We start from the raw sequence: 23,341 nt of genomic DNA, 5'->3' as shown, positions 1-23,341 counted from the left end.
GATAGAAATTCCTTTTCTATTTGCATTCTTTATCTGCAAGACTTAATGGACATAGAAAAAAAATATACTCACCAAATTCATTTAAAATACAAGTCCGTTTCTCTCAATACTTCGGTTAGAAGAAAGAAAAAGAAGTTTCAGATATTTCTGGTTTCTGAGTTTGTGAGCTTTCCTGAGACAAAACAGCTTACTACCAAAGACAAATACTTTTCTCACTAAAAAAATACACTTTGTATTGCTCAGCATGTTCAGAAAGTGCCATTGAAAATTAAGAGTGCAAAGACCGCCTAAAGTTCTAGAAATACATTCAATCTGCTTTCTGGTTTGTGTTACCATTTCTTGTAGATTGTCCTATGCACAGTTATTGTGTAGTTTGTGTAGTTTTCTTATATTTAAAGGAGCACTTTGATTATTATTCCCCTGAAATGAAAACTCACAAATGTAATTGAGCAGCCTGTTGAGGTGTTAGGTTATTTACTAGCCAAATCAGAGTTGGTTTTTTGTCCTGTTTGTTTTTTTTTCTTTAAAGTTCCTTTTGAAATTGGCTGCATTGCTTGAACAGCTTGCCAAGTTCTTACATGACTATTTTGGTTGGCTCTTTATGATTTAGACAGTCAGGCATGCTGCAAACTTTGCTGAAGACATTGTTTATTTGTAGGAAAGTGTGTGAAGGGTTGAATTGAGGGTGTTGCAAGTTGTACTAGTTCAAAACCATGACTTCATTGTACAAACTTGTGGTGTTGTGAGGTCCCCAGGACGAGGTAAGAGATGAGAATTTGACTCCATGTTCTCAGAAGGCTGATTTATTATTTTATTATATTATATTAAAAGAAATTACATACTAAAACTATAGTAAAGAAAGAGAAAGGATGCATCAGAAGGCTAAACAAGAATGAATAATAAAAACTCATGATGACCAGAGTCCTGACACAGCTGGACTGGGATTGGTTCATTAAGTCAACACCATTCACATGGAACCAATCAAAGATGCACCTGTTGGTAAGCAACCTCCAAAGCACATTGCAAAGCAATCTGATAATTATTGTTTACATTTCTTTTCTGAGGCTTCTCAGGAGAAAAATCCTGGGCAAAGAAGATTTTTCAGAAAATATCATGGTGACACGAACTGACCTGAATTATAGTGTTAAACTTGCAATCCTTTCAGGGATACTGCTTCTGTAGAAATGTTCTTAACTCATTAAAGATTCTTTATCTTTAGATTCTTTAGGATTCTTTAAGAACCTGCAGATTCTCATCTACAGATTCTTACCTTCTTTTTATGCTGTTCCTGTGGTGGCTGCTTTTTGCAGCTGCTGAAGGTATCAGGATCAACTGAGCCTTACAGTCCCAGGCCACTCTTTATGTTAGTATGTATATGGAAAATAGAGGGGAACAAAACCTAAAAAGGAGCAGAAGAAGAGTAGGAAATATCTAAAGAACTCAAAGCACCTTATCTCAGTATAAGCATGACTAAAATTCCTTAATCCTAATCTACAGTGACAAGCACTAACATAGCAATTATAAGGTCATTGTATGGTCACCATGAAGAGGAATTAAAATTGTTTGGAATTCTAATGGGAGGCCTGTTCCAAAATCTAATGTACTATTTGTTCCATATAAGTCTGATTTTGAGGTTTTTCTGCAATTCATTTTGGGATAATCCAATTCTACCAGGAATTAGTGGTGTATCTAGATATGTATAATTAAGGAGGAATAGGAGGCAATTTTGATTTTGGGTTGGCAATTCCAATATTGCAGAACTTGCTTTTAAAGCAGTTTGTAGTGATTGTTGTCAACTACTGATTTGGGTTCACTGATTTTCCTGGGTTTCTTAATACTTCCAATTTATATTTGCATGATTTTCATCATGGTAGGATATGGTTTCACTGAGTATAATTGTATGCATAAAAATTACATTTCTGAATGGACTAGAGAAGTTCAGAATAATTAGTGTGTGCAGAAATCAGGTGTATTCACAAGTAGTGATATTAAAGCTAGTGTATAATTTAGCTAGATTAAGTAAAACAGATCTGCCCAATGTTCTTTTCAAGCTGTTTTTTTGTTCATATTGCTTGTTCTGAAAGTGTGAACTTGGCAATACCTAAATTTAGAATACAGTATCTTTTCATTGCTGAAGTCTTAATTGGACCACTTAGAACACCTGTATTGAACAAAATATTAATGTGCTTTTCAGCACTGTTCAGTAGCACAAAAATAATGGAATTTAGATTGAATGAGAGTCGTTAATGGTGACCCTTGAAGAGGCTCTACTAGTTATTAAAAATAATCAGCTATAAGGGATATAAACTGGTTATTTTCCTTCCTTTTGCTCTGGTGTAGGATCAAAGACCTTTACTAGAAATTGTAGCTATCTGACATGTTGTTGAAGACAATGGATATTTCACATCATGTCTCCCACTTTTAACAGTGAAAGATGGTAAAACAATGGAATAAAGTTCAACTTCTCTGCCTGTGGTGCAGAAGATTCAATTTATGGTTAAACCTGTTCCTACTTGCTCTGTCTGCATCGAGGTCAGCTTCCATTTGTAGCAGTTTTTCCCTCATAGATACAGTCTGTATACCTCTGGTTATTTCTGTTTTCACTGAACCCCAGTGGCTCCATATCTGTCTTAGATTGCAAGAAATTGTAATGTCCAAAACATTATTGCTTGAATTGAGTGTTTGTCAGTGTTATGAAGAAGAGATGATTAGTCTAAAATGGCTTTTTTTTTTGTGTGTTCCAGTATTCCTTTTCCCAGAGGTACAAGAGTCCTGACTTGCAGTCAATTTGTGGTCAGCTGTAATGTCTAGGACTATTTTGACATAACTGCTGTATATCCAGCTCCATGTAGATATGCTGCATTTTTGCTCTAAGTTTAATACTTTCCAAAGGTTATTAGTTCTTTCTTATCTCTTTTCAATGGCATCCTGTTTTCAGAACATTTTTCTAGTCTGATGAGACAGTTTTTACAATATATTTAATTTTTTTAATGATGAAATGTTGGTAACTGTGCTGAGAATGGTTTCTGGCCAGTCCCGATTCTTTAGAATTGTTAATTTAAGTCTGTTTATCTGTGAATGATTCTCAGCTGGCTGAAGTGGGGATATGATATTGGGACTGAATTCCATAACAAAATTAATATTTATTTTTAAGTGTGTCCTGTGTATGGATTAGTTCTCTTTACCTTACTTGTCCATGACATATTCTTAGGGATACTTCCTGATGGCTCTGAAATCTCATAGCCAAGCTTTTGAGTAAAGTCTAAGGTTTTTGGGTTGAGCTGACAAGTTAATCTCTAGTAGACCTTTTGATTTAAAGGTATTTCTCTACCTGATGCCTGTTACATGTATATATAACATACATGTGTTTGTTTTTTGATTCATGGTATTTGAGTATATGAGACACAGTTTGCTCAAATCTAAAATGCATAATAAAATGAAATGTAAGCTTACTCCAGTGTTAGTGCTGGCTAAGTCTTGTGTATCAGGAGGGGAGAAGACTGAACTGACTCTTGATTAAAAATTTTAAAAACGCGTGTGCATTGGTATCTGATTTGCATATTTCACAATTTTTTTATACCTAAGATTATTTTTATCTCTTTTTTTCCTTTTTAGAAATCTTTTGGACAGAGATACATTTTCTAAATCTGATCCAAGTGAGTATATAGTATTTTATTGTTTCTTCTTATTATGTATTTTAAATGTGCAAACACTGGAATAAAATTAGGTGGGTGATTCTTTTCAGTGTCAGTTAGGTTTACAAGACAATTACTTACAATAATTAAGCTACACTTGAATAAGGTACACTTATAATTAATGTTATGTGAACTGGAAATTTAAAGACTGTTATTAATATTGCTTTCCTGAGCTAAATAGTCTTTTATTTAATATTTAACCTAAAGTTTCGTAAAATTAATAAATTCTGGAAAGTTGGGTTGCTGTTTCTGTTTTAGTATCTGTTGTTTTAGATCTTTTTCAAAGCTATTAGGCAAAATACTAAATAAAATAGAAGCATCTGTTGCTGCTAGTACATACTGTCCAGTAATCTTAGAGTCAAATACTGAAAAATAAAATTAGGTTAATTAATCTCTGGGAAACACTGTCTTTCCTGATCAAAAATGTATGATGGTTTTTTAGTTAATCTGTTCAGAATTGTAAGCTACTGACACTCACTTTCCACATAAACTGAATTATGACAGGATCCCCTAAAACTCTCATGTCTATGAATTTATGATGGGATTTTTGATTTAAAATCCATTGCTATTTTCCTGTATATGAAAACTTTAATAATGGAACCGAGATCACAAAACAATTCCTTTCTTTTCTGATAATGTTACTCAAAGGATTTTTGTGTGGTTAATAGACTGGTCCTTAAGTTGTGGTGTCATCTCTCCTACAACTCTCCATTTGCTTTCATCCATAAGTTCAATTTCTTTCTTTAAGCCTGGGCTTTTCTTCCTTGGGATACCACATATTGTGCTTACTGGCACTGGAAATAACCCAAGACATATATACTTGTATCAAGTCTCTGGACATGCAACCATGTCCTGATATTTGAATACTGAATCATTCGTGTACTTTTGTTAGAGTATATGTTTTCATTCTGCATCAAGAAAAAAATCTTAGGAGAGATTCCACAGTAAATTTTTGAAGGGAAAAGCTTCTACTTCCTGGGGAAAAATGACAAGAAGTTAGGAGTATCTTTGAAATTTGTAACCTGTAAAGCTTTAAAAACAAAGAAATAAAAAATCAGAGGACATAGGCAATGCCATGCCTTTATGTGAAGATCATACAGAAACAAAACTGAGTGTTTTGCATATTGATACAGAATTTTAGTTGACTAAAAAATTTGGTAAAAATTAGTTGGGGATTGGATTGGATGTTCTTCAAAGGCCACTAACAATTCTGTAATTCTGTTAAAAAAGACCCTTAGTTAAACTGTTCTGAAGAATGCTCAGTGACCTGTTGCCTGTAATGAATTCAGAGATCTCTCATATTGGCAAAAGTGATAGGGTGTCTATAGTTCTTAAGCTCAAATATTATTAAGGACAAGTGCTTCACGTTTTTCTCAGCTAGGGCACTGTATGAGGCATAAGTTGCAGGGTTTGAGTGTGTTTGAGCTCTCTGCAGTGTGAGCTGTGACATGAACACCCTGTGACAGTCACAGCTGGTGCCAGCCAGCTCTGGAAACCACGGCAGTAGTGCTTGCCTGTACACAGTGCCCTGCTCAAACTTGTCCCAGTGAGAATGGGCCAGCAGCTGCAAGCTAGAGACAGGGCTGCTGGAGGTACTGCCAGAGCCACACGTGTGCAGACAGACTGCTGGGGATGCCTTCTGCAGAGGAGATGCTCCATGCAAAGGGCAGCACCTCCAAAGGCTCTGTAGCCTGTGCACAGCCCCAGAATGTGCAGCGGGGCAAACCAAAGTGATCCTGACAGGTGGGTGACCCCTTCTGGGAAAAACATGGAAACAAAGTGGCAGGAAAACCTAAAGAAATCTTAGTATCTATTTTAAAATGTTTCTGAGAAGTAAACTAGTGGTGTGTTTTAATGGATTCAGAGTAAATGGAAATATTTTAAAAGTATCATAAACTTGCTTATCAATTTGAGACATATTATTTTTCAATTAATGTAAATAGCCTTTTTAAAGCACTCAAATTGGTGCTGTGGTTTAGGGTCTGGTGTCCAGTTGTGAGTACCCAATTATGCTGCCAGTCAGGCCTGTCTGTCACAGGTAAGCAGTATAAAACCATGGAGTGCAGTAATTCTGTCCTTCGTGAAGAGAGAAGGGGGAAACTGTTGACTCTGGAAGTACTCATACTGTATTTGCACTCTAGAAATTCCTTGTCAGAGCAGCTTTGATTTTGGGTATTCTCCAAACAGGGTACATACAGTTTTAGTACTCTGTAGGTTTTTTAATAGCCATTTAGTTTGTTTGTACTGTCCTTTAGTTGGGCACAGAGATATGGCCCTACTGTAAAAGGGGTGAGTAGTATAAAACATTCTTGTTCTTCTCTGTTTGGAAGTACAGCAGGACAGCTTTCCTCAGCGTCTATTCATTGGACAAAGGCCATTCTTAGACTGTTCTGTATACAGTAGGTTTATTCTATAGCTAAAAAGGGTCAAAATCAGCATCCTGCCACTGCCACAATTTCCACTTTTACAGCCACTGAATTTGCAGCCATTAGATCTCAGAGGAAAGAACCATGTAAAGTCATTCTGTATGCTGAGGTCTCATTGCTTTGGGCTAGGCCAGTTCTAATATGCTTTTCATACTCCAGTGTATTTATCTAAGGATCATACTGGTAGGGAAAATGCAATTTTGTCTTCTTGGTCTTTCTCAGAGGGACATACAGGAATGTAGCTGACTTCCATGTCAATATAAACAGCCTTCTCCTGAAATTAAAAACAAACTTGTGATTTTCCTGGTTCTCTTAGGAGATATGCTTGGCCTTTTTTATACTGTAATTGCTAGTCAGTATTCCAATTCTGACCACTTCCCTGGGATCTAGAATATTCATGCCAAGGGGAATCTGTCACTTTGCATGCCCAGAGGCAAGTGACAGAAGTAACTGTAGAGATAGTAGATATAGATTGTATAGCCATTGTTCAGGAAGTATTTCAAACAACACTGAATCCTCTTACTGACAGTGCTTTCTGCTCAGAGGAGTGAAAGCAATCATATATATTGATTTACTGTAGTGTTTGGAGCATTCTGCTCTCCCAGTTTGGAGACCATTTTTTCTAGGAATATGTTTTTTTAAATCTATGGGTTTTATTGATTTGGGGTTTTTTCTTGCAGAAAGCTGAGCTAAGGTAGTGCTTCCTTGATGAGGTAGGGATAAGACCTTCTGAGGAGATACAGATTAATGATTTTGGCACGTTTCTTCTGTCTAATGACAGGCAGTATTGTTTTCTTCCTGTGCTCTGACAACCCAAGCTGAGCCCTGCAGAGCTGTGCTGGCAGCAGCACACTCCTCCTGGGGAGCCCTGTGGCTGCTGAGTATTGATCATCTGAAGAGCCCAGGATGAATGACCGAAAACACAAAAACTCTTCCCTGGGGAATCTCCCCATGGAGGATAGTAACAATTAGGAGAATCTCTTGGCAGATGGGACCTTAGGGCATCTCTGCCTGGAAGGTCTAAAAGCTGGTCATTGGAGAGTGTTGGGGAGCCCTGCTGGAACTAGTACCATGGAAAGATTTAGGCATTACAGAGAAAAGGTCATTTTCATTGTGGGTAAGTCTTCCTTGAAATGGAATGGATGTGTTGTTGTGCTTGGGAAAACGGGGATGGGCAATGTTGATGTAACAGCAGTTGCCAGACTAAAGGATAAGCATATATTCATTGAAAGGGAAGGGACCTGAGCAGGTATGGGGGGCCCAGTCTGTTTGGGAAAACAGGAAGTGCAGGCTCTGATAATCTATAATATTTTGGGAACTGTGTCTATAACAGAGTAATAAGTGTTGACATTTCCACCTTCTTTTTCATTACAACGCTTAATTAAATTTACCTTGAGTATGACATTGTGGTATCAGTGTCCAGAGTTAAAAATTACTAAATATTCCTGAGTATAGATGTAGCTGTATCTGCTCTGGGAACAACTCATACAGCAAAGCCTTCCAAAAGGGTTTCTCAGTTACTCTTCATTAGTGTGCTGCTGTGAACTTTCTCATTGCTCCCTCAGTTTTTGAGACTATGAGAGAAAAACTAATTTTTTATTTCTGTCTTAGGATATGGTTGCATGATATGATGGCTTTTGAAATATTATTTATCCTCCTGTATTCCTTCTTCTCACGACAATGCTGTTAACTGTTTTCTGGGTTGCTTTATGGAGCCTTTAATCTCTTGTTTGAGCATTTCAGGTGCTTTAGATCAACTTTTTCATATTTATCTGCATTTCTCCAGTTGGATATGAATTTGACAAAATTTTTTTAGTGATTATTGCAATTAGCGTACCAAGATCTTTACAAAACTCTCTCCAAGAGCCATTTGAGATAGTGAATCTTAACATTGATGGAGAACAGTATCATGGTTGGTTTCCCAAAATTTATGGGGTGCATTTTAGAGGAAAGATAGAAAAGTTGTAAAAAATTTTCTACATTTACAAAGTATTTATCAGAAAAACTGAAATATATGTATTTTCTATAGCTTTCATTAGGGCTGACTTTTTTTGAAATGTCAGTTTGAGATGCACATGTGTATGTCAGACTTGTACCTTTTACTAACAATAAAATGTTGTAGGAGGTGGCTGCTTGTTAGTCTATATTTTTATTATATTTAAAATATTGGCCACATCTGCAGCCTAGAAGGGCTTATTGCAGTTCACAGCTAGTAGAGGGTTGTTTAGCCTGAAGAAAAGGAGACTCAGAGGTGACCTTATCTCTCTCTGCAACTCCCTGAGAGGGGGTTGTAGTCAGGTGGGGTCTCCTTCTCCAGGCAGAACTGTCAGAATGAGAGGACACAGTCTCAAGCTGCACCAAGGGAAATATAGGTTGGATATTAGGAAGAAGTTTTTCACAGAATGACTGATAAAATATTAGAATGGCCTTCCTGGGGAGGTGGTGGAGTCACCATCCCTGGATGTGTTCAAAACAAGACTGGATGTGGCACTCGGTGCCATGGTTTAGTTAACCATTAGTTGAGGTGTTTACACACCTTTAGTTAAGGTGTTCAGGGCATGGGTTGGACTTGATGATCTTGAAGGTCTCTTCCAACCTGGTCATTCTGTGATTCTGTGATCTTCCACTGATCTCTTCTTTGTGGTGACCAGTGACAGGACCTGAGGGAATGGCCTCAAGTTGTGTCAGGGGAGGTTTAGGTTGGGCATTAGAAAAAAATGTTTTTCTTCAGAGGGTGGTTGGGCACTGCAACAGGCTCCCCAGGGCAGTGGTCACAGCACCAACCCTGACAGAATTCTGGAAGTGTTTGGCCAATGCTCTCAGGCTCATGGGGTAGCTCCTGGGGTGTCCTGTGCAGGGCCAGGAGCTGGGTTGTGATGATCCTAATGGGTCCCTTTCAGCTCAGGATATTCTATGATTCTACAGTTCTGGATGAATAGGCAGAAGTTCAGTAACCTACAGAACTTTCTTTAGCTGATTTCATAGCTACTATTTCATTCTGTTTTCTCACATTTTCCCCTTTCACTTCATTCTTCGTGTAATACACTCCAGCAAGCTACTCCAGAGTGTGTTGTAAAAATAGGCTTTTTGGTTTGGCTTCACTTTACTATAAACAGTAACCAAAGGTAGGCACATGATTGTCAAGGGCTTTTTAGAGTAAATGGAGAAAGATGGACATCTCCTGAGAATTATTTTGAATATTTTTTTATAAAAGCTTTTTTTCATCTACAAGACATCTTACTTAAAACATAAAAGTGTTAACTTTTAGCTTCTATGTGAGCTAAAATATTGAAATTGCTTTTTTCTGTTTCTCCTCTTATTTCCTACTGCCTGAGGGGATTTTTTTGAGCAAGTGCATTTTAAGTAAGAAGAAAATGTAGTTAGAAGGTTGACTTCATTTCTGCTTTCGTCTCTTGATGATTCTGACTTCACTGAGAACAAAATCAAACCTCTACCTTTGCTGTTCAAGGCTATAGTCTAAAACAGTATTATTTTTACCTTCTTTTGAAAAACAATGATTCGTGCAGGAAAAGAACTTGTTGAGGAATAAAATGTTGAAATATCTGTATTTCTCTTGTTTACAAAGGATTTGAAGAGGAGTTTCAGGTAAATATTCCTTTATCATAGTTTCCTGCAACTAGTTCAAGACTGTAGAAAATAAAGTTTATAATGCTCCTTCAGTGCAAATGATTTGTACTTAAAATAGTGTTTAAAAGACCTGATTATAATCACTGCACCCCTGTCACCAGTCCTTGTGATAAAAGCTGCAGCTTAATGTGTAGTGAGTGCTCTACTGGAAATAGAGATCTGAGTGACACCTGTGGGATTGTTCTGCTTGGGTCTTTCTAAATCAGGTTAGGTCAACAAATTTAATTGATTCTATTTTTTTATCAGGCCTTAGTTTAAAAAAATAAAATACACATATGTGAGATGCTTAAATATATATAAATAATTTGAAGCAAAATTAAGGAAGAAAACCCAAGAAGTCTTTTTTTTTCCTTATTTTACTTCTATTTCCCCTGTTTCTTTTCAGTAGAGTCCTAATTTGTTTTTTTTTTTTTTTTACTTTGATTTTCTTCTCTCTCGAAGGGAGTGTATTTTAGGGTAATTGCATTAGATAATCTGGAATAGCCTGACCACCCACATTTAAAGAAGACCTGCTTTTATCCAATTTTGTCTTTAAAGACTGTCAAGTGCTTTGCTGGAGGTCAGGCATAAGTGCCACCTCCCATTTTAGAAGCACTCCATTTATTAGCTGATTTCTGCAACAGCTAGACCACATGATCACCAGTCTGGTTAGGCTTGTTGACAGCTGAAGGAAAACATTACTATTTAATTGTCCTAGTTACTATTTTCCACAGCACAAGAGACTACAAAATTAGTTCACTTAATTGAAGGATATGTTAAAGTTTGAAAATAACCAAACTTTTCTTTTTTTTCCTTTCACAGTCTGTGTTTTGTACACACAAGCAATTGGAAACAAAGAATGGAGAGAGGTAAGCTGCATATTCATAGATGTATAAACCTTTTGGGTATATTTAAGGCTGGGGTCCTGTGTACTAGCACTGATTTCAATTTCCTTATCTGTATCACACATTTCCATCAAAAAAGAAAACAAATTAGGGAAAACACATGAGTTTCCCATTTTACAGTCTCCCTCAGATAGATTAAACCAGACTTGGCTGTCAATTTGGATGGGGTTTGTGGCTCTCAAGAGAGGAAGACATTCAAACATTCAAACAGGACTGAGCTGTGGTGGTGGTCAGTGTCAACAAAACTAGTCTGTAGCTGTGGTAAAGACCTACCTTTGAATTTTTTCTTTTAATTAAAATATTTTCAACTTGAGAGGGGCTGAGGCACCTCCTATAAACAGTAAGAAGGAAAAGGCATTTGCCAAAATGCAACCATGCATTTTGCATGCATCAGAGAAGGGAGTGTTGAAGAGAGAGCTGAACTGAGGTGAAATAGGAGATGGAGAGTCCAAAAATGATACATTTGCAATATAAGGATTGTGTTCCCTAATATTTAAAGCTGGCTGAAATAAACAATATATGCGAGCTTTTGCTTGCTCTTGTGTTTGGTTGGGGTTTTTCTTTGGTATGCATTTCTTCAGGAAACAGTGGATTTTTGTTACTGATTCCAAATTTGTGGATTTTTATTGGCTTTGGGAGATGATGTTGATGAAGTTTAGGTCATACAATACAAGCTATGCACCACTCTGTATTGACATACGAGGTCTTCTGCCACTCTGTCTTCATCCACAGGTCTATTCATGTGAATGCAGTCATTTTCTTTCATGGCATCTGTTTAGGAGAGTTTTACAGGCTGTCATGTATCTCACATATTCCTGGTATTGGCAGTCTAATTATACTTCCTTATAGCATATAGCTTAAACTTACAGTTTTCTTTTACAGTTTGGAAGAACAGAAGTAATTGATAATACTTTAAATCCAGATTTTGTGAGAAAATTTATAATGGACTACTTCTTTGAAGAAAGAGAGAATCTGCGGTTTGATTTGTAAGTTAGCAATTTTGACTCTCATATTGCAGCCTCTGTGAGCATGTAAAGTTTTGTCCAGCATAAAATTTACTTGAAGAGAGATGGTATCTATTGACATAGGATAAATTAATGTAATACACGGTTGATTTAGCATTGCATCCTCAGAAATAAATGTGTAATATAATAATGACCAAATTTTAAGAAATTGGCAGATGTTAACTAGTCAAAGTACAATTATGCTTACAATTATTACTTTCAGAAAATAGAAATGAAAAGATGTCAAAACGTTAATATATTCTTGCAACACAGCCAGCAAATCAGGTACAGATACACTGTCCAGAAATAAAATACTGTACAGAGCCAAAATTTTCTTTACTATGCATCTAAATATACTAAATTTTAAGATTTTAGAACAACAGCAGTTGTTCAAGAAGTAAATGGCTTCTGACATTTTTCCAGATGTGCTCATTTCATTCTACTGGTGGAATTGTTTTGACTTTCACTTCATTATTTGGAAAACAGAATTGAGAGTCCAGTTACCAGGTCATGTCACCTTTGCATGTCATCTCTTACATTTCTGATTATTTCAGTCTTTGTGATAATCAAGGTTGTCTTGTTTTTTTAATTTTCATCCTCTTTTTTTATTAGCAGTTCTTTCTTAACCCTGCCCTAGGAGAGAGTATGAATAACCCTCACAGATAATTAAGTTTTTGCTGCAGTTTTGCATCACACTATGCATTGTGGCCACAAATTTTCTTTGTATGTCCTTTTTTAGTTGAAAACCCCTTTTCCTATTTCTTTTCACTTCCTTTGTAAGATGTACTAGACCACCTATTTCAAGGAGTGAAAGGAAATACTAAAGCCAGGAAGATTGCAGGGTGCTTTGAGGTGGCTGGGTACAAACCACAATGGAAGCCTGATGCAGACTTTATTTGTAGTCTTAAAAGTTAGGTTTAATGTCATTCAATCTGTGGAGTATAACTGTTGTGGGTTATTTAAAATAAGTTTTAAGTCAGAGCTAATCAATTTGTGAAATAAAGGATTCTTCTCCAGGTATAAAGCAGTGCTGGAATAGCCACACAGTGGGGGCTGTGTGGAAATCTGTGTCTGTTTGCCTCCTGCTTCTCATAGGATGCAGGGTATGGGGAGGGAACAGTGCAGCAGAAATGAGAAGTGAAAGAACTGAACTGAAAAAGAGAAAGCTCAGTCAACAGAAAGAAAGGGGAGTCTGTAAAGACCTTCTGGATAAATGTTGTCTGGAAGGGACTTGGACCTGGGGCGGAAAACACAGTTCCCTGTTTAATTCTTTATGTAGTCAGAGAAATGGACTCCTGTCTGTTTATGAAAAACTGTAAATATGACATGTTCTTTGTGCTCATCAGAAAGACCTGACTGCTTTCTGCTGCTGTCCTGGGTTACCTGGACACAAGTCTGTTCTGAACTCAAAGCTGTTGCTGTCTTTGCCTGCAAGTGACCATATAGTGATATTGTGTGAATTTACTGTAGAGCCCTATAACAGTGATAGATGAAAAATTAAATATCTTAGAACTCTGAATTAGAAATGCGAATCTCACATAGCCACTCATGGATTAAATCCCAATTCTGAAGCTTTAGAAAGCTTCCTATGTTCAGTTCCTTGGCAAAATTGTGTACCACAGTTGGCCAAAGTGTTATTTTTCAAAGAAATTCCTTATATGAATAATGTATTTTGAAGGGGAGAAAAAAATCAAGCAGCAAGTATTTCTTTGATATTTAGTGCATCAATAAATGAGCATGACCTCCCCCAAAATGTACAGCCACAATGTCACAGGCCCCTTTCTGCTCACTGCTGGTACTTAGGAAGTGATTTTGCCAGTGAAGTTGTTCATTGTTTTACTTCTGTAGATATCCCTCAGGTCAATTTATAAGTTGTGTTTTTCTGTTCAATTTCACCAGTTTGCTTTTAATTGGAGGTTTTAACTGAAGTTAATAGTATTTGTAGGAATTTCTTTTCTTTATGAATATGTTTCTGAGGCTTTGGCTGTGCTGCAGCACATCCAGCTGTGTTGTGGTATTCCTGCCATCCTGACCTGTGATCTGGTCCACGATGAATCCCAGCACCAGCTGTGGCAGCACAGCCAAAGCTGTGCACAGCACAGAACATTCCATGCAGGACAGCCTGACATGGGCAGTAGCATAACAGATGAAAACTTTTTCAGTTTAGTAACTGGCATTGAATCTGAACAGATTATGTGATAAAACTATTACTTGGATTATCTGATAAAGATGAAAGACTATCAAAGTATAGAGATTAGTAAACTTGTATGAATTTCTTACATTATTTTTTTCAATATCTCTTAAATTCAGAGAGTAACTTTTTTAAACTATTTGACTTGATTATGGAAGGGAAATGATGACGTTTTATAGCTGGAGGAAGGCCAAGATTATGATAAACTCAAAAGAACAAGTAAAACTCTTGCTGAAAGCAGTTTAGTTTATTGTTAGTTATTTCTATTTGCTTATTCAAATGACTGAACAATTACCTAAGAAAATAATTTACAAGTTAGTTTGTTTTCTAGGGTTAATTTTTAATTTTTGGTCTGCTTTTTGCCATCTTTCACTGTTCAAAAAGGAATATCAGAAGAATTTCTCTTTAAAGTTCGCACTTTGTTGAAAATGATTTAATTTCAAATAACTAGTGAACCATAGTCCTATATATGATGACTCAGTTTGTCTTCCTTTCTGGGGAACTTCCATTCACAAATCTGTATACATTTCACACATGTCAATAGGTGAAAAAATGGTTTCATTTTTGTTTCTTTACTTAATTGTCCTCAGATATGTCATCTGGCAACTCTGATATAAATTTTCTTTTTTTTTTTCCTAAGCTATGATGTTGACTCGAAGAGTCCTAACCTGTCAAAACATGTAAGTTCTTCCTCACTACTGTAATTCCTTGTGTTAAAGTGCTTACATTTCTTAAGTTTGTTTATTTTCTTTTGACTCTAAGTAATACCAGGTACACAGAGAAAAATACAGTGATTGGCTATGAGTGAAAACACATAAGTATAATCAGTATAACGTTAATGGGACATTTCTCTTGCAAAGGGCATATTTGAGCATGCATGTATACCTTTTCAGATATGCAATATGCTGCAATTAGTTGATAATTTTTGGGTCCTAAAACTGAAGCATGTTTTTATTGTGTCTCAATGTTAGAAGAAACCTTCAAGACAACATGAATATAAAAGTGGGAGTGATGAAATAGTAACTTTAACATTTAGAGATGCAGGAGTAGTATTCAGAGGCTTATCAGTTAATTTTTTAAAATTAAATACAGGAAGGCTTTGGTAAGAGAACCTTTGAGAACTTGGAGCAAAGGAAAAAAGGATAGTAGAAGGAATACTCTGTGTGTGTGCTTCACAGTGAAAAGATGAGACTTTTAGCCACTGATCTGCAATTACATCCTCACTGTAGTGGTTGAGTAGTGCCTTAGAATTACATCTATAAGTGTAACCTACTGTTATATCAAACAGGTGGTAGTGAGTCTGTTTATGATTGACTGTTGCATAGTTATTACTAAGATGTGGTGTTCAGCAGAATCTGTTCTTCCGTAGGGAACAGCTGAAATAAATGGAAAACCAAATTTCAATGTATGAAATATGAATTCTGAGTTTTTATGTTTTTGCTCTTCAGGATTTTTTGGGACAGATGTTTTGCACACTGGGAGAAATAGTGGGATCACAGGGGAGCAGACTGGAAAAATCAATTGTGTAAGTATTCTGGAATGTTGGGTGAATGGATACTGCTACATGAGGCTAGAGTTGTGGGGCTTTTTTGCTGTGAGATATCTTGATATGCAGAATTGACAGATATGGCTTTTAAGAGAGAGTATAACAGTTACATGCAATAGAAATCTTACTTTATATAGGCTATGATAATTTAGGTTTCATTTTGGACAATTAGCAAAGGAATTAACTAATCCATAATTTTTGTCAATCTTGTTACATCTTGCATTAGAAATAGTTTGAGTGTACTAATCTAAAAAATGCTTGTTTTGCTTTGCAAATTAGCACATCATAAAACTTTAATTACCTTTTGTTCAAGCATTTGAGTTCCTGCAAAAAGCTTTCCCAAAGACACAGTGAAGAATCAGTTGACCAGATTATCAGATTTCTAATAAAATCACACAAAATTATTAACATCAGCAAATATTGTGGTTATTAGACAACAGTATTTTGTGATTCTCCCCTTAATCCCATTCTGGATATTAAACTTTTAAAAACATATCTAGGAAATAACCTTGAGGACCGGTACAGTAAGTGTCATAACAGAGAAGTTGTGTTAGGCTTTGTGATTAAAAAGGTTGTCTGTGAACAAATAAGAAGAGTGTCCCAGTGGTAGGTGGGGGAGCCAAATACTTGCCCTGGCTGCTTTCAGATCCATCCCAGGAGAGTCATCAGCTTGTGGAAACCCATCTCCACACACTCAAAGATCACAGAGGCACAAGGCACAGGCAGGGGAGCTCCAGTAACACAATTAAGGGAACAACCCCTGCCCAGCTCCAGCACTGGGGGATAGCAGCACACAGCAGTCACTGCTTGGTCTGGACATGTTTTAATTCTTGATGGCTGCACAGTTTGAGCACAGAAATCCTGTCTTGTCAGCTGGAACTGGTGGTTGGCCCTACTAAAACAACAGCTCACTGACTTTTCACTGTGTAGGCCTGGCTCATGCCAGCTGCCACAGCACATTGCACTGCCACAGCTCCATGGACTGAGCTAAGTCATTGTCAGTTGGTTCTACTGGGAGCCTGTGGTCACTTGGTCAGAGAAAGTGCTAATGTTGAAGACACTTATATTTAGTAAGATGAATCTTACCTGACTTTTAAAAAGTCTTCAGATTTGGCTCTGTCCTCAATTAGTCAATTATTCAGCACAGAACACTTTTTCTGAAATTTATTTTGAATATGTAGATTAAAAGGCATTCATTCAGCAGTTTAGCATTTGGTACAGGTTAAATGAAGTCTGAAATAAGTAACAAGTGAAGTTTAAAGTTTGAAATTATCTATTAGAAAAGAAAAAATATCAGTGGAAAAGAGGTCTTCACAGACCTCTTGGCCTGTGTAAAATATTATCTCATGGGTAAATAAGCATTTCTCAGGTCTGGGTTCTGATACTATGTTGTATGGTAGTTACTAAGTGGACCCAACACGTAGGTAGGCACATGTTAATGAGAGAATGTTTGACTTTTTATCAGTTCTTCATAGTGTCCCTGTTTATTCTGTCATTGCTGCTTTTGACAGTGCTGTGATTTGACAACTGTCCCTGAGTGATTGTCCTTTCTGGACTCTCAAGTCTGGGTGTCAAGGACACATTTCTGTTATTCATGAAACTTGGCAATGCATTTCAAGGTTGTTTGCTTTGTAGATGCGTGTTTGGTATCTCTTAACAGTCAAACAATGAGAATTTAATTGACAATATTGCATGTCTTCCCTTCTTAGGGATGTTTACTGCTTTGAGTTTACTGTTCTCTTTATGAAGTCAACTCTGTGTTCTCACAGCATGAATGCTCTTTATGATCTATGAGTTAAGAGAGCTTTATCTTTTCACCATATTTCTGAAGTTCATTAACATTTTCCCTCTTCAGTTCTCTGCCAATGGATTACAAAGAGAAAGCTTGGTGCTGTTTTAGTCCCAATCAGCCACCCTACAGAAGTAGCACTTTTTATCCTTAAGCAGTTTGAGAAGCTTGAATTCCATTCTCTGATTGGCATTCAAGTAAGCTCTGATGTTCCTTCAAAATGAAAATTAGAAAGACTTGAAGCTTATTATTCTCTAGAAGAAGCTCTATCTACTTTAGGCATTTGCAAAAGTCTTACACAATTCAGGACTCCATGGCTGGTGTGAGCTGTCCAGCTTCAAGTCAGATTGTGTATTATTAGGAAAGGTTCCCTGAGGAAGTCTGCAGTGAAAGGGTAGTCTTGTCCTTCCTCAGAGTTAAAGTAAAACATCTCAAGCCTAGAGGGTCACCATTGCTGTGGTCAGGCAGGAAAACTGAAACACACCCTGCACTGATCTTCATGGCAAGTACAAAAGTGAAGGTACACAATTCACATTTTTCTTTGCCTACGTGGCATGCATGCCTTGCAGTTTCATTGGTGTTACAAGCACCAGTGAATTGCACCTCTGAGGCATGAACCTGACAGTATTTCTTCTTGGCAGTTGTGAGATTGTCCCCTGAACCTCCCTCTCTTTTCCTGAGACCATTAAGGACTTGGAATTTTATGCAGTCTGTCACAGGAGAGTGTCTGGCTCCCAGAATTGTAGTGTGGTAGCCTGTTGTCCTTGTGACAGTGAGCATTTTTTGCTCAAGAACATACTTTAGTGTTGCACTTTATTTTACAGACTGGCCAGATACAGATGTGAACTGTTGTTTTGGATAATTTATATTGGAAAATAATTCTAGTAATTCAAAGAAGGTGAAATGGATACTGTGACATTTTAACAGTAATGTTTGTTCTCTTTTCCTGTTGGGTTACTAGATTCATTAAATGCCTTCTCAAGACAAGCTCCATGTGTAGGATTTACTCTGCCTGGCTCTCGTGTTCCAGCTGTACTGGCATGAAAGGATAATGTGCAGATTCCTCTACTTCCCAAAATGCTGTGGTTTCCTTTTTCTCTCAAGAGCGTCACCTGCTCAGACACCATCCAGAATTAGATCTCTGCACATTCTGTCTTCCTTGAGAGAAGATGCTAGCCACATTTATAACTCTGAGCAATGTTTTTTTCCAGGATATGCTAAGTGCATTCCTGTAGGGATTTCCTTTGATGAGGAGATAGGGCATTGCAAAGCTTAATGAGCATTCTATGCTAGTTATTCACATCTGAGTGCCACTGCCTGCTAATGAGGCTCTACTGGAGCCAGCTGGCCTATTATGTGGAGTTCTTTTTCCTGTCATTTTGCTGTGAACATAACTGATAGAAAAATACCTGAACTTCCTATATTTGTCCTGTCCTTTTATCTGTGGGTGTGACTATCAGAGGGCCAGGCTCTGCAAATTCAGGGATAAGCCTGTAAATTTTTGAGTGACCTGAAAGATGTTCCATCCTCTGCCTCATTGCAATTCCAGCTTGCAAAATTGGAGGCTCTTTTTTTACCTCTCAGGTTTGAATTTCCACATAAATGGCCATCTTTTACACAGGCTCTATAAAGTTCCTCCTTTCAGTCCTTGTTAAAGCCCAAGTATTCTTCAGAGTGTCCTTTCAAACTTCTCTTGGTGCTGCAGATGTGGTGTCTCAATTGTGGAATCATTTATTCTGAGGAGACAATAATTATTTCTCAAGACTGTATCTTATACAGACATGCAGGTATTGTTGAAAACCTTTCTTTGATAATGGTTGTCTGTTCTGTTCCTCTAACAATGCTCCTCTACCTGCTCCTTCAAATACTGTCCAGAAAGAGGTGATCACTGTAGAGAAGCCTAGGGGTTCTGGACTCTCAAGCCAGTAGGCACACTGAAATGTAGATTTTCACATTTTATTTTCCTTTATTTATTTACCAATTCACTTAGGATAAACCAACTTTTTTACACAGGACAAGTGGCAGAAGAGGGAAACTGAATTGCATGCCATCAGCTTTGTGATTTGAAAACTTACCTTGTGCTCTCTCTATCAGTTGTAATTTTCATACATGATATTAAGGAACTAAGGTGATGTGGTTGTGTATTTTGCAGAGGAATTCCTGGGAAGAAGTGTGGAACAGTCATAGTAACAGCAGAGGAACTAGGGTGTTGCAGAGTAAGTGTGCTCATTGCTTTCCAAAAATAACATGACAATTATTTTGTGATTTTACACTGCACTGGATTGTTAATGGTATAAGTTATTAATTTACATTTTGTGATTTATGTAAGAAGTTAGAATATTGTTTTCCTTCAAGTTGCTCCTAGTTTTAGAGAGAAGAAGCAGGAAGAAGCAGAAGCCAATGCTGAATATCTCTTGCAGTACTCCTTCCTGTCCTCACTCTTTCACAGTCTCTTGCAATGTCTTAGCAGCTGTCACATACTTGATCTTTTGTATTTTTGTACTTTATCCAAATTTTTACAACTCATATTCAGATTGTCAATGAGTTTTGGAATCATTGAATTGCTGAGGTTGGAAAAGACCTTGGAAGATTGTCTAGTCCAATACTCCTGCCCCTCTTAGGGCAGGTTACTCAGGGCTCTGTGCAGTTGTGTTTTAAGTCTAAGCAATCTCCACAATTTCTCTGTTAAAGCTTTTCAGCACACTCAGAGTAAAAAGGTTTTTTCCTTATATTTAAGTGAAATTTCTCACATTTCAAGTATGTATGTATTGCAACATTTTCTTCCTGTGGATGCCACTAACCATAGGCTGTTTATTCCCTAGTACCATGTACTTACACAAATTGATAAACCTTCTTTTTTCCAGGCTAAATAGTTTCAGCTCTCTCTGCCTTTCCCCAGATGAGAGATGGTCCAATCCTTTAATCATTTTAGTGATGCTTTTGATGGAATTGCTTCAGGATGTTTGTGTCTTCCTTGTACTGGGGAGCCTAGAACAATGCTCCAGGAATGAAAAGTACTTCAGGAGTGGCCTCACCAAAGCTGTCTCTTTAACTTACTGTCAGCACTCTCCCAAATGTAGCCCAGCAGGCTGTTGGCCTTTGCTGCCATTGATCAACTTGGTGTCCACCAAACCCTCTCAGTCCTGTTCTGCCAAGCTGCCAAGGTTTGGCCTGCAGCCTGTACTGCTGCATAGGGTTTTTCCCCTTCATGTTCTGTATCTGCATTTTGCTGTGTTGAACCCCATGAGGTTCATATTGGTTCATTTTTCCAGCCTGTACAGATGTCTCTGAATGACAGCATGACCATCTGTTGTATAAACTGCTATTTCTAGTTTTGTATTGTTTACAAACTTGCAGTGGGTCTACTCTATCCATCATCCAGGCCATTAATGAAGATGTTCAGCATTCTTGGCCCATTTTTGATGCCTCAGGTACACTGCTAGTGACTGGTCCCAGGTGGACTTTGTGCCATTCAATATGACCCTTTGAAGCCCAGCAGTTCAGCCATTTTTCAGTGTTCCTCACTGTCCAGTTTTCTACTCTATAATTCATTAGTTAGTGATTTAGGGGAGGCACTGTATAAGGCCAAGCTAAGGTGAAGAATAAACAACATTCACTAGGCTCCTCTCGTTCAATCAGCCACTCATTTTGTGAGAAAAGGTTTCCAGTGGATCAGGCATTAATTTCGCCTTTGTAAATCCTTTCTGATGTCTCTTAGCCACCTTCTTGCTTTTCCTGTGTTTACATATGTTTTCCAGGATTTTTTGCTCTCTCATCATCTCAGGGCTTGAGATAAAACTGTCTTGGATCCTCTTGCCCTTTCTCAAAGACAGGAGAACTTCCCCTGAACATCATAACTTTAGAGAGGTAACTGAAGGTGGCCCCACAGTAATATTGGCCAACTCCATCAGCACTCTCCGGTGCATCCTATCAAGTCCCATGGGCTTCTGTATGTCTGGTCTGTTTTAAATGATCCTTTCCTGGTCCTCCTCTACCAAGCACAAGTTATCCTTGTTCCAGACTTTCTCAGGTCTGGGTTTCAGGTTTCCAGGAGTCTCCAAGGCAAATCTTAGCAGTAAGATAGAAAGCTATGAGAAAAACATAGAAAAGCTGTGAGAAACATGGACCTTGCAATGTCCTTTGTCACCTGGTCTCCTGCCCCACTCAGTGGTGAGCCCACATTTTCTGTCATCATCCTCTTGTTGCTCTTGCACCTCAAGATCTGTTTATGGAACAATCTTCCAGCAGCCCCTGCCCCAGTTAGCTGGTGAGTCTGCTGCAAGTTTATCTTTGCATTCACAATCTTTTTCTCGTTCTTGACTTTGCCCAAAGAGATACCATGTGTGACTTCCAGTTTGCCTGATCACAGCAAAGAAACTTGTCTCTTATTTGTTGTCAGGTTGGATGTACTTGGTACCTTTCAGGCTCATTTTCTTGAAGGTTCCAGACTCTTAAGAGCCAGCAGCCATTTGCTTGACAGGCAGTAGGAACAGACAACAACAGCTCCAAGTCACTGAAGGAATGAGGCTGAGCCGTGCCTGACTGGAATTTTAAAAATTACTTTTAATATACTTTCCTTGCCTATACATCTACTTCTTTCAGAATGCTTGATATCAGGAAATCCTTGAAAAATCCTAAGCCTTTTTAGCATAGAAAATTGTTCTTTTTCTGGTGTCCCTACGAAGAAATTCTTGGTACCAACCATTCAAACTGCACTGTGAAGACATTGCACAAATGTGGATATGTAGAGAGCATTTGGAACACAGATACCCCCTTTTATTTTGTTTCCTATTTGCATAGTTTAGTCAAATTTTGTTTAGTATAGTAGAGTGCATGCAGTCTGTAATTTTTCGTTATTACCCATTTCAGGATTCAGTTTTAATGCAATTTTGTGCAAACAAGCTAGACAAGAAGGACTTCTTTGGGAAATCTGATCCTTTCCTTGTATTTCATCGAAGCAATGAAGATGGCAGGTAGGTGCCTGTTAAGTATTTTTGCTGCTAATCATTAGGCAACTTAATTATTTACAGACAATATAGTTCTCATTTTTTTTTACACTTTCCAGATTAAGCTGTGTTTCTTTTATAATGTTTGTTGGATTTCAATTTGTCGTGTTAGGCAATATAGGAATAAAACCGTTACAAGAAATTGATCAAACACTGCAATTGAGGGTTTTAAGAGGTAAATGTCTCATAAATATAGAGCACTATGACAATTAATAGTAATGAAATAGCTAAATAGTGTTACATTTGTGAAGATATGGTATGCATTTGAATTAAATAGAATTCTCAAAAAAATTGTAGATGCAAAATATGCTAATGCTTAGAAATTGTGTTTAGATAAAAACATTTTATGATGCAAATTTAAATTAGGAAGTCTCTTTTATCTTTTTGACATAGTTCCAGGAAATTGAATTTAAAAATTCCTGAAATAGAATTTAATTTTTTTACAAATGGCTAATGTAGCTAATGGCTAATGTAGCAAATCATTTTTACAAATGGTTTGCTACATTAATGCTTTAATTTGTTAAAGTAGACTGATCTCTTCTGTTCACTGCTAAGCTTTGACATGCACTGCTCAATGCAACACTCTGCCTTTGTGGGGACCTACTAGCATGTTAAGTTTTCTTGGAAACTGAAAGTCCTCACATCTAACATGTACCAAACCAAACCAAGTATCATCATACATGATGCTACTTTTCTGTGTAGCTTAACTGGAGCAGTTGTTAACATAATTGTGTTTATGGGTGTGTGCATCTTTTACCTGTTTTTTTTTGTCTTGGAGGCAGATGATAGGAATGGTATCCTGAGTAAACACTGCAAGCCTGGAGGAGTTATGGCTCCTTTGTGAGTGGCATTGAGGTCACTTGTGAAATTTCTCTGGGTGTTACTGGGAGTGCTGGCACGTGCAGCCTGAAAGTGTAGGTGTTTGGGGTGCAAGGAGGACATTCCCTCAGAGGATAACTTCAGTTGCAACTGGATGAGGAATTTCAGTAATGATTTCACCAGTGACCTTGTTCTTGCTTTCTTTTGAACAGTTCAGTCCCCAAGATGGGGGTTCAAAAGAGGTATTTTAATTTTGCATCATTTAGAGAAAGCAGAATATGTGAATACAGTTCATGAGAGAAAGTGATCATTCAATCTCAGAGAGAATTACAT

At 37.4% G+C, this 23,341-nt stretch overlaps 1 protein-coding gene across 2 annotated transcripts in view; it reads left to right on the top strand.

Moving 5' to 3' along the window:
• Positions 1-23,341, top strand: part of CPNE8 (copine 8) — a 69,903-nt gene that overhangs the window by 9,981 nt on the left and 36,581 nt on the right. For both annotated transcript variants that reach the window (XR_009274742.1, XM_058804548.1), the window contains exons 2-8: positions 3,616-3,656; positions 10,571-10,617; positions 11,536-11,639; positions 14,489-14,528; positions 15,297-15,373; positions 19,336-19,399; positions 22,053-22,156. Coding sequence is in view for 1 of the 2 variants with exons in the window: in XM_058804548.1 (XP_058660531.1) it covers positions 3,616-3,656; positions 10,571-10,617; positions 11,536-11,639; positions 14,489-14,528; positions 15,297-15,373; positions 19,336-19,399; positions 22,053-22,156 (477 nt within the window). In the remaining variant the exon portion in view is untranslated. The remainder of the gene's footprint in view (positions 1-3,615; positions 3,657-10,570; positions 10,618-11,535; positions 11,640-14,488; positions 14,529-15,296; positions 15,374-19,335; positions 19,400-22,052; positions 22,157-23,341) is intronic.

This window comes from Ammospiza caudacuta, chromosome 5, assembly GCF_027887145.1.
Source record: "Ammospiza caudacuta isolate bAmmCau1 chromosome 5, bAmmCau1.pri, whole genome shotgun sequence".
Classification (NCBI taxonomy): domain Eukaryota; kingdom Metazoa; phylum Chordata; class Aves; order Passeriformes; family Passerellidae; genus Ammospiza; species Ammospiza caudacuta.
The sequence above is the reverse complement of the archived record's forward strand: the minus strand, read 5'-3'. Positions and strand labels throughout refer to the sequence as shown.